Source organism: Phocoena phocoena, chromosome 12 (genome assembly GCF_963924675.1).
Source record: "Phocoena phocoena chromosome 12, mPhoPho1.1, whole genome shotgun sequence".
In the NCBI taxonomy this organism is placed as follows: Eukaryota; Metazoa; Chordata; class Mammalia; order Artiodactyla; family Phocoenidae; genus Phocoena; species Phocoena phocoena.
The window spans coordinates 57,957,490-57,968,372 of NC_089230.1; the positions used below are offsets into that span (position 1 = coordinate 57,957,490).

The 10,883-nt window shown below is 51.0% G+C and overlaps 1 protein-coding gene across 1 annotated transcript; it reads right to left on the reverse strand.

Moving 5' to 3' along the window:
• Positions 1-1,673: 1,673 nt before the first annotated feature.
• Positions 1,674-9,386, reverse strand: PRDM13 (PR/SET domain 13). Its single transcript, XM_065888648.1, has 4 exons — positions 9,243-9,386; positions 7,577-7,708; positions 7,157-7,277; positions 1,674-3,424 (listed from the first exon to the last, which is right to left on the reverse strand). The coding sequence occupies exons 1-4, from the start codon at positions 9,384-9,386 to the stop codon at positions 1,674-1,676; spliced, it is 2,148 nt and encodes a 715-aa protein (XP_065744720.1).
• Positions 9,387-10,883: the final 1,497 nt, after the last annotated feature.

Genomic DNA, 10,883 nt, shown 5'->3' on the forward strand with positions numbered 1-10,883 from the left:
CAACCTCTGGGAAGAGCGCTGCAGACCTGGGCTGTTAGGGTACCTACCCTTAGCAGAGGAGTGTGACTTGTCCTCCTCTTCCTAGTAACTGCAGTGAAACCCCAGAAAGCATGTGGGGAGAGGGAATGGGAGGTAGAGGAGGTGTTTTCCAATTTTAGCCCACAAAATTATATTCTTTGTGATATCCTTCCATTAGTTAGCATTAATTTTTTATACCCATAAATAAAGTCACTGCTTCTAACTTTTCCTTCTAATTATGGGCCTCCCAGTAGTGACCTTGAAGAGTATACTTTCTCTTCTGTAAAATGGGACCCATTCAGACAGCAGGAGATTGTTGAAAGGTGTACATGGGAGGCGGGGGACCTACATAAAGCAGATAGATCAGCACCTCCAACAAAATAGATCCTCCTTCAGTATTTGTTGAATGAATATTAAAGTGTACAAATCATAAAAGCACTATTCAAGTTTCCTTTTTCTTGCTTCCCATGGGAAGTTCTGTCGAAGTGTACGTAACAAGAAATAGTGATTCTACAGTTCCACAGTTCTTTTTGATGAGAAATATTGTGTGTGGGTGTGTTTTTCCTTGAAGGTCATTAGCTTTTTTCCATAAAGATGAAAACACTTAGCATGATTAACAATGGTTTCAGAAAACAATTGTTTTGCCTGCTAGCTGGGAGCCTGTGAAATGCACGTATTAAAAATTGTATATTTTCCTATTACAACAGTACTTAAAATTTATTTAATGAATAATCAAAGTATTCAAGTGTCCTCTAATTTATTGTATTATGGAGTCTCCTTGAAAACCGTTTTCAAATTAAACGATTTCTTTAAAAGATCTGCTGAAATTGCTAAGTGAACAAACTCTCATTCTTATCTTTATTTTTATTAAAGATTGCACAAACTGGAACCAAGACGAAAATACTGAATCCACTGTACATCATTCATTATAAAACAACATACATCACATTTGTACTCTACCAAATAGGACATTTTCTTTAAAATTATATATTGTGTGCTCTTAGATTCATGCTTTAGATATTTTACATTTGTCACTATTCTCTTATAAATAATTGCAACTTGACCAATTTGTACACCTGCTACCACTATATCTTCAATGCAGCGAGGCGCAGTCCTTGACACGAAAACAGATGAAATGGAAACAAGTGTATGGATGTCACATCTACCGAATTGTGACTACTGTTTTGCCTATGCAGTGAAATGCTAATGTAAAATACACACACAAAACGTCGTTTCAAAAGGCACAATTTTCTCCACAAAAAAGAACAATTTAAAAATACGTGGCGGTTAAATTCGGCACCCTCGAGGGCGCTGTGGCTTCACATTAATGTGATCCTAAACTCCGAGAGCAGACCGCCTGGCTTGGGGGGTGACGGAGCCTATCTGCGGAGTCCAGGAGCCTGGAGCGCGCTGGGACCCGCGGCCCTCGGTATGCTCGGAAGGCAAGATTTCTTTAAGCCACCTCGAAACCTTTGCTCAGAGTTTCAGCATCGGACCAGCGATTTCTCACCGTTCCAAATGCGGCGCCCAACCAAAACAAAACCGGTTTTGTCCGCTGGGCCCTTCTCACCACCAGCAGTTCCTCTTCTCCCAGAACAGAAGCCCCTTTTCTCTCTGTCCACGGCCCCATACTCCCCGCTTCCCAGGAAGACTCGTTACGAGTCGCGCTCGCCACCGCCCCCGGCCTCAGGGTCGCTCTGGTCGTCGGTGAAGCAGACGTCCACGTCGCTGTCGTTGTCGCTCTTGGGCTCCCCCGGCTCCGGGGGGTAGTCAGGCTCCGCGCCCGGGCCGTCGGCCGCCTTGGCCAGCAGGTTCTGGCCGGGGTGGCGGGACTTGACGTGGCGCTCCAGGTCCCGGCGTCGCACCAGCACCTTGCCGCAGAACTCGCAGCGGTAGGGCGTGTTGCCCTCGGCGTGCAGCCGGATATGCTTGTTGAGATTGCTGGGGTCGCCGAAGGGCCGCAGGCACACTTTGCACTTGAGCGGCTTGTAGCCCGTGTGCGTTCGCATGTGGATCTTGAGCCCATACTTGCGCGAATACAGCTTGCCGCAGTAGAGGCACAGGTGGCCCGTCTTGGGCTTGCCCGCGCCGCCGCCCCCGCTGCCGCAACCCCCAGCGCCACCCGCCGCCACGACGGCCGCGGGCAACGTTCCCGCGTCCAGGCGGCCGCGGCCTTTCCCGGCCGCCATCTCCGACAGTTGCTGCGTGTGCATGGCGATCTCTCGGTCGATGGTAGCCAGGGAGCCCAGCTCTGCCGGGCTCAGAGCGGTCGCCGCCGCCGCCGCCGCCGCCGCCGCGGGCCCACTGAAATAAGAGAGGGACTCCGGATACTTGAGCAGCCCGCCGAAGTGCAGTTTGAGCGGGTAATAAGTGGCAGCGGCCGGTGAGCCGTAGAGTAGCTCCCCGTTGTAGACGGTAAAGGCCGGCATGACGGCGGGCAGGTGGCTGCACTCGCCACCCGGGTAGCCTTTGAGGCCGCCTGCGTCGGGGGCGGGCAGCACGCAGCGCTCAAGGGGCAGCCCGGCCGCCGAGGGCAACTGCGCGTAACGCGCTCCCGGCAGCTCGGCGGCTGCGGGAGGGGCGCGCTCCATGTGCTTGAAGGCGGACGCTTCTTCTGGGGGCCCGGGGAGCAAAGGGAAGCCGCGCAGAGCCCCGGAGCAGGGCAGGCCAGGAGGAGGCGGCGGGTCCCCTGCGAGCAGGCATTTGGGGTGGTGGTGGTGGTGATGGTGCGCGTGGTGGTGATGGTGGTGGCCCGCTTCGCCCGCCGCCGGGTTCTCCCCGCTTCCCGGGCGTCCGCCCACCCGGCCCCCGCCCAGCAGCCTGCTTAAGGCCAGGCTGGCCCCAGGTTTGTCGCCGCCCTCCTCCCGGTAGGGGTCGCAGTGCGCGGCCGCGGCTGCCCTGGCCAAGCCAGCGGGCTTGAAAGCCGAGCGCACGCCAGGATAGAAAGCCAAGCCGCCGCCCCCCGCTGGGGAACCTCCCACGATGCCGAGGAAGTGGCCGTGTCCCCGGGCAGCACCACTCATGTCCAGGATGCGCTCCGGCTGCTCCTTGCCCTTCTTGGACGGCCCCCACTTGGCCAGGGGTGGCGAGGTGGCCGAGGGCGCGGAGGAGGCCTCGCGCTTGATGCTCTCCCGCGCTCCGCAAGCCTGGAGGGCCGGCGGCACCTGCGGGTGGGCCCGAAGAGTGCCCGCCGGGGCGGCCGCAGCGAAGTCTGGCGCCGGGGGTTTCGGGGAGAGGCGAAGGCCATCCGCGGCCGGGGCAGCGCCTTGGCGAGCCGTGTGCTCGTGGTGCAGGTAGGCGCGGCCCCCGCCGCTGCTGAGCACACAGTGGAAACGTAGGTGCGCCTTAAGGCTGTTGGGGTATCTAAACGTCCTCCAGCAGTACCAGCAAATGTAGCGCTCCTCCCCTGGACGAGAAAAAGTGAAAAAGCGAAAAAGCGACCCAGTGAGAAGCAAGCAAGCGAGAGAGAAAAAAAGCGCCAGCGCGCCCAAGGCAAAGCCCAGGTTTTGACCAGCGGTATGGGAAGAAGCAGGAGTATTCTTGAGTTCCGGCGAATAAGTGAGTTCGGTAGCCCCATTGTAGCGAGGACTCCGAGAAGCCCCAAATGGCCAACTTTGTCACCATCTCCATCCTCTGAGACTACTCAGGGGCCGAGAGGGGTGACCTGGGCCTTTCCAACGAAGACTTCCTCCGGGCCATGCGAGCAAATCTTTCTTGAGAGGGCAGCGCTCAGGCAGGCTGGCCAGGGAAGAGCCGAGAGCAGCTGTTGCTTTAAATCAAGTGTTTGGGGCTGTGGTGGGCCTGGGCCCATCTGTTGGCGTTTGCAGAATAGGTGGCGTATGTCAAGGAGTTTGGGTAAACTGAACAAAGGCCAATCTAATGGTCGTGAGCGCCTCATTACCAGGCGAGACAATATCCTGTATGTATGGGCCATATGTAATCATTCCTTTTCATAGAACAATGTCTTTTATGTCCACTACCCACCCTCCACCACCCCCTCCCAGCCTTAAACACTTTGCCTGAGGTTTTCCTGGAGCGTGACCAACTGAAGGACCACATAGGGACTATGATTTGCTATTCTTCAAAATTATTTGTATCTTTATTTCCTCTTTAACCCCATTTAATTTGATGGGAGAAAAGAAAAAGTCTTATGTCCTGATATTCTAAAAACAGAAGGATGATGTTGCATTACCTTGTCAGTTGTTTCACCTGGTAATTAATTAACTCCTAGATAGCTGCACAAATCCAAGCTTAGTAAAGTCCTTATAAAATATATATGGTGTGTGTGTGTGTGTGTGTGAGAATAATACACTCAACTTTTGATAAGTGCACCATTTTATATCAGGGACTATATACATGGTTTTGGCATCAAACCTTTTTTGTGTGTTTAATATTATTAACAGTTGTTTTTAAATTTTGCTAGGGTCTGTGAACACAATCAAAAGACACATGTATGAAACAGATTTTGATCACATGGTAGAAGTTAATTTTCACTCAAAAAGGTCATGTTACATCCCTACAGAGAACAACGAGCTTGCAATTGGATGTCTTTTTTTTTTTTTTTTTTTTTTTTTTTTTTTGCGGTACGCGGGCCTCTCACTGTTGTGGGCTCTCCCGTTGCGGAGCACAGGCTCCGGACGCGCAGGCTCAGTGGCCATGGCTCACGGTCCTAGCCGCTCTGCGGCATGTGGGATCTTCCCGGACCGGGGCACGAACCCGCGTCCCCTGCATCGGCAGGCGGACTCTCAACCACCGTGCCACCTGGGAAGCCCTGGATGTCTTTTTAAATATTGTGGTTGATCAATAATACTGAAGGGAAGGATGTCTGTGAGAAAGAAGTTAGTTGAGCCACAAGGAAGTATCCAAAGTAAATGTCAGTTTCATTAAATGTAATGGGAAAGTTAAATTTTTCCTCCTTGCACACAAGTAGCTTAAACTTCTAAAACATTACTACAGAAACAACAATGGGGGAAATTTTCAGATACTCCTCCCTTGATGTATTTTGCTTCTGAATTTGTATAAAGCAAGTAGTCCTCCCAGATAACTAAGGTGGAAGTTCAAGTAAGGAGCAGATTATTCCAGCTGAAGCCAAGGTAGATCAGAACGAAAAAGAAGGGAAGAGGATTTGCCTATGTGCCCTATCCTAATTATTTATGGAAGACTTAAATAAAAATCAATTCAATATTTCTGTTGTATTGAACAGCCATGTAAAATAAATCTTCATAAAAAGAGAGAGAGAAGAGACTACCTGAGTTCTCTTGGTGGGTATGTTGATTTAATATATTAAGTAACCTTCTTCCTGCTAAGTTCAGAACCTTCCTCTCATCACCCCTTTTTAAAGAGGGCATTTTCAGAGGCTGCCCTAGAGTGACTTAGCTCAATGCAAAGCCAAGTAAGCTTTGTTCCTAAAACAAAGAGTCAGTATTTTTGTTAATCTTACTATGGAATTGAAACCCACTGGGGTTAGTCAATATTGGAAGAATAGCAGCCATCCCTACTTATTTCTTCCTCTTTTCAAGGTTTAAGCAAATGTATGTTTTCTGTTTCACTGTGTTCTTCTTGTTTGTTTGTTTATCCTAATGAACTGACATGTTCTCTGGATTCTGAAATCCAACCTATGCCAAAAGTACCAAACACACTTCATAAGTGATTTTGCCTCCTCTCCTGGATGTAACTCTAAGGTGGTCAAGATTTCAAGCACCTCAAAGCTGTGGAAGTCAGGGTTCAAAGTAACCCACACATTCCCCAAAAGGAAAATGGTGTCTCTTTTGATATCTGTGACCATATGATGTTTATAGGCTCTATTGACTGAAATGAAAACATGAGGGCCACCACTCAAAAAAGTTGCTTTTGTACTATTTGAGAGTGTCTAAAGAAGGGTGTTCTGTGCAAAAATTCCTGGCCCCCAAAGGCCAGGAGTCCTTGAAATTGTTCTATAGTGGCAGATTTGAGAGTTTTCCACTATGGGGCTTTTGTCATGTTTCCCTTTTACTGGAAGAAGTTGACAAGAGGATGTAATGTGATGCAAGGAACAAACTAAGATAACTTTTATGAATACTGTACATACAGATCTACCCACAAAATCAATAGAATTAGTTTACAGAAGACAGTGACACTCTGAAGTGAAGTGATTCATCATTTTGAATTAACTTCATTCTCTTATTCATTAATTGTTTCCTAAGTCCCACACTAGTATTGAGATCTTTAACTCTATTTCTGAAGGAATGAGATTGAGCAGGAAATTCAGGAGAATGTGTTAAAATAGTTGACGGCATCTATGATGTTGAGTTTAAATAATATAACTGTGTCTTTAGGAGAAATTACAAACAAAAACAACTGGCAAAGAACAAAGAAAGTCATGGAAGTGTTGTACAATAACAAGGAGTCTCAAGATCTTAACTATTTTAGCACCTCCCAGCCTTTTTCCACAGGAAGTGTTCCTCAGTGTTCTAGGGAAGGTTTGAAAATGTTTTTCTCTTTAGTTACTGCACCTTAATTTGCATAAATCCGCTCTTGGCTTTGGAAGGGGTCAAATAAATCTGAGAAGAAACTGGGATACATCCCAGTTTCGATTTAAGTAGGGAGAGGGAAATGAATAAATACCATTTAAATGGAAGGGCCTCAGTACCTGCCAACTGACCAGCTGTAAGTACCGTAATGCTTCTAAAATGCTGTAGAAATACATTACTTTCCTCCAAACCAGTGAAGAGATGCCCCTCGCCTTCAAAAGCATTCCAGGTTTGAGTTACACTTTTTGGAGCTCATGAGGTGGTTACCCTAACACTACGTTAAAGCATCTTTATTGATTCTTAGGTGAGTAAATAACTGTCTCTATGGGTATGCAATCAGAAAGGATGACCTGCATGAAATTCACAAAGAGTATTTTTTCCCTGCCATCAAGAGCCAGATTATTATGGTTTGTTTTTATCATTTACTGTTGGTTTGTTTTTACCATTTACTGTTGATTTAAAGGAGGTAGTGATGACGTCGCCTCTGCCCACTCCGACAGGGAGTATGAATTCAGTTTTACACAGTGCAGGAAAAAGACCCTTCAAGTCTAGGGACGGGCCCAAAGACCGGAGGAGGGCTGGACTCTCGCCTACCCGCGCTGACCCGAAGGCTTTCTCAGAGGCGGTACCTTTCTCGTCATGCGTCGGAGTTGCAGTCGTGGGGATGTCAAACCACTGCGCCAAGGAGTTGGAATACCACACGGTCAGCTCCTCCCCTGGCTGGACGTCTCGCAGCGCTCGGTAGAAGATCTGGGACGCAAGGAACAGGACAGCTTGCTGTCATTTCCTGGGTAATCGGTCAAAAAACAACTGAGAGGAAAGGTTCGATTCCGCGCCCTGACTCTCTGTGACGCTGGGAAAACTATTGGACCTCTCTGAACCTCAATTCCCTCATTCTTCAAACCAGGAAAATAATAGTATCTACCTTATAGGGTTGTTCGGACGTTTAAATGAGACCTCTAGCTAAAGTGCTTTGCTCTTAATATCAGTGACTGTTTGGTAGATAGAACTGGCAGTGGGGGGGGGGGGGGCGGGAAAGCCCACAGTACCTGTCCTCCGGGAAAGTCTGCAATAGCTTCGAGAGTCTGTTCCTGGGGGTTCCTGGCTGCCCGGATTAACCCTATCCACTCCAGGGGGGAGCCCCCCGACTCGTCCACCAGCTCCCCTCTCACCATGCGCACCTGCAACACAAGCAGTGGTCGTTCTCCCCCGTGCCACGACCAGGCCCACAACCCATCGGGCAAGTGTATCCTCCACCCCCAGCCGACTCAGGAAAATGGTTGTGCTCATGTTGGCCAGACTGCTGTGGGCTGCTGGGAGGAGAGTAAGTCCTTAGGACCCTTGCTTGGGGGAGGGAGGAAGAGGGGAGGCTGGCTAGTATAACAGATCCCCCCCCCCGCCGACCCCACCCGTCTTGTCCCACTTTGACAGCACGAGGAGTGAAAGCATCCTGCCCAAGTGCCTGGGCACATCTCGTGCCAAGACGTCTCCCACCCCCACCCCAGCTCTCCGTCTCGCAGTTCTAAGAGCAGACCCGATACCGGGCTAGAGACGTTTCTAAGTCAGTCCCAGAACGCAGGGTGTCCCGCGCCTCTTCTCTTGCCTCCGCATTCCAGCGGCACCGCACCAAAACGCGGAGGTGCCCGCGAGCCCCGCGGCGAAACTGTCTGAACAAAGCGGCCGCGCGCTGGCCGGCCATTTAAAAGCAATTAAAGCGCGTTTAAAGAAGATGGAGCGGTGCACGGCGAGCCTGGCTATACTACTCTGGAGAAGAGGATGATTGCGTCATGAGCCAGATGCGGGTCCCGTCGACCGGGCCCGGAGCAATTCCTTACAAGAAAGCTGTAGTCTAAAGTCCTCTTCCCAGTCACCCCTGCCCACGCCACCGGGCTCCTGCCTTCATTCCTGGTGTCATTTGGTCGACCTTCGCCCGCTGAGACGCCTCGGAGCGGGCGGGGGCCTGTTAGAACCTCTCTCTGGTCGGGGTTCGCGACGCTGTTCGGGAAGTCGGAGCGGGCGGGTTGGCCCTGACGCCTCCCAACTGCGATTCTGGCCCCTCCGAGCCCGGCTGCAGGCGCTCAGCCCCGGTGCCCCTCGTGGCTGGGCGCTCCTCGTCCTCGGAGTCTGCGTCAGAGCCACCACCTGGGGCACCCTCTCTCCATTCACCCCGAACCCCCAAGCAGACACCCGCGGAAGGAAACACCTGGGGTTGTTCTAGGAACTGAGAGTCCCCAAGGATAAATTTTTCGGAGACGATGAGATCAAATTATTTGAAGGCAAATTTAAGCCTCAAATTAGCTCATTGAAGGGCAGAAGGTAAGAAAAGTCCTCAGCGCCTGTGAGTTGTATAAAAGAGAAGAGGCATATTTGCCAAGAGAGGAGAGATGCGGCGGGAGGAGGGGTCGCCTCTGCGAAGAACACCTCAGCGCTCCAGGGAAATCGGGGGTTCCGAGTGGTCCCGGCACGTAAAGAGCCCCACGCACCCCACCCGGGGGCTGTCCCCTCTCAGCCACGTCCTCTCCCCTAGCCCGGCCCACGTCCAGCTCTCGGCTAGGGCGACTTGTGGGAAATGATCGGAGTCCCCTTCCAACTGGCAGAATTGGCAGGTAACGACTCAGTCACCCCTTTCCTCCCCTGGCCCTATCCACCCCTTTCCTGGAGAGGATAAGGGGAGGCGAACGAACGGCAGGGGGCGGAGGTCGGAATGGCTAATACCTTTTTCTTGGGCCCGGGTTCCCTGCGGTCTGACAGGTACTTGCCCAGCTTGAAGGTTCCAGGCACCGGCCCGAGGCGCAGGCCGGCCGGGATGCAGCAATCGGCACTCACGCTGGTGGCCGGAGTGCGAGCGGCTCCGTGCATTGCTGCCGCCGCCGCCAGGCAGGCGCTCGGGCGCACTGGGTCCTCGGCAGGGCGCGAGCGACTGAGCCTGAGCCGCGCGCTAGCTGGCTAGCCGCGCCCCGACGTGCGTTCTCCGCCCTCGGAGTGACGCGGCCGGGCCGGCACTGCGCCTTTTCAATCTGGGCGGGCGCCTTTTGGCACCACTAGCGCAAGGGCGCGGAGTTTGGTGAGAGAGTTGCGCTGCAGAGCAGCTGCAGAGTCCCACCCGAGAGGGTCACATGGAATGGTTCCCTCAGCCCCCTGCATAATCGAGGCCTCTGAATGGCTGGCGCACAATGGTCCAGGCGACCTTCCCATTCCTAAAAATCCAATTTGTCAAGGGCGAAGAAAAGGCGCTGGTGAATCAAAGGTCCGGCGGGACCATTAATCCTCAGCATGGGGCATTGTCCTCGAGACAGTTACGATATTTTAAGTGACAAATCCACTGTATAATTTCTCCATAAATTTTACTTCCTTTTATTGTTCACCGACAAACCAGTTTTGGGAAATAAGTGACTACTTTAAGTCTACTTGGCTGATTCCTTTGAGCCTTGGTCTACTTCAAAGATTTTTAATTCTCTCCCCTTGGCTTTATTGTAAAGGAGATTAAACAAAGAGATGGGGACTGTTTGGAGGACTTGTTAACTTCTATTGATTTCTGGCGTGTGCCATACAGAAATTAGGCAGGTACTTGATGGGAAAACACCAGAAAATACCTACACTTTTTAAATAACGGCCGTATTACCATTTCAGGGGATTGGGTTCAGGCCAGTCCTCTATTTAGAACCGCTTTACCGTTCCCTCTGTCCCGTTTCGCCCCGAAGTATGAAGCGTCCGGACTAGTTTTGGGAGACGAGGTCAGTTGTTCATCTCTGCTCCCGGGTGCACCCCAGGGCCGCACTTTCTCTGGAGAACGGGAAGAGGCCGCAGGACCGGACGCTGCGGGGGTTCGCGTGCCCTGACCGCACCCGAGGTTTGAAGAGGGGTTCTGCGGGCTGGGTTTTTAATCATGTCTCCCCTGCACACCAACCGACGACTCAAGTCCTGCACGCTTTTTTTGTATTTTTGAATTTTATTTATTTTTTATACAGCAGGTTCTTATTAGTTATCTATTTTATACATATTAGTGTATATATGTCAATCCCAATCTCCCAGTTCGTCCCACCACCACCACCACCCGCCACTGTCTCCCTCCACCCCTTGGTGTCCATACTTTGTTCTCTACATCGGTGTCTCTAAGTCCTGCACGCTTTTAAGTTTAAAACGAGGATGAATTCCTTGGGGCTAATTTCCCCAGAACCAACACACCAGACTTTTCCTTAAAAAAAAAAAAAAAAGGAAAATACTATAGCAAAGGTCACAGAAAAGAGGGCGAGGTGGGCGTTGATAACCTCTGCCTTTAGCCCAGTTCGTAAGCCAGGAGAACGAGTACTTCGTTAAACTAGAATGTTCCTCGTTTTCTTTTAGGGAAACCTCCGA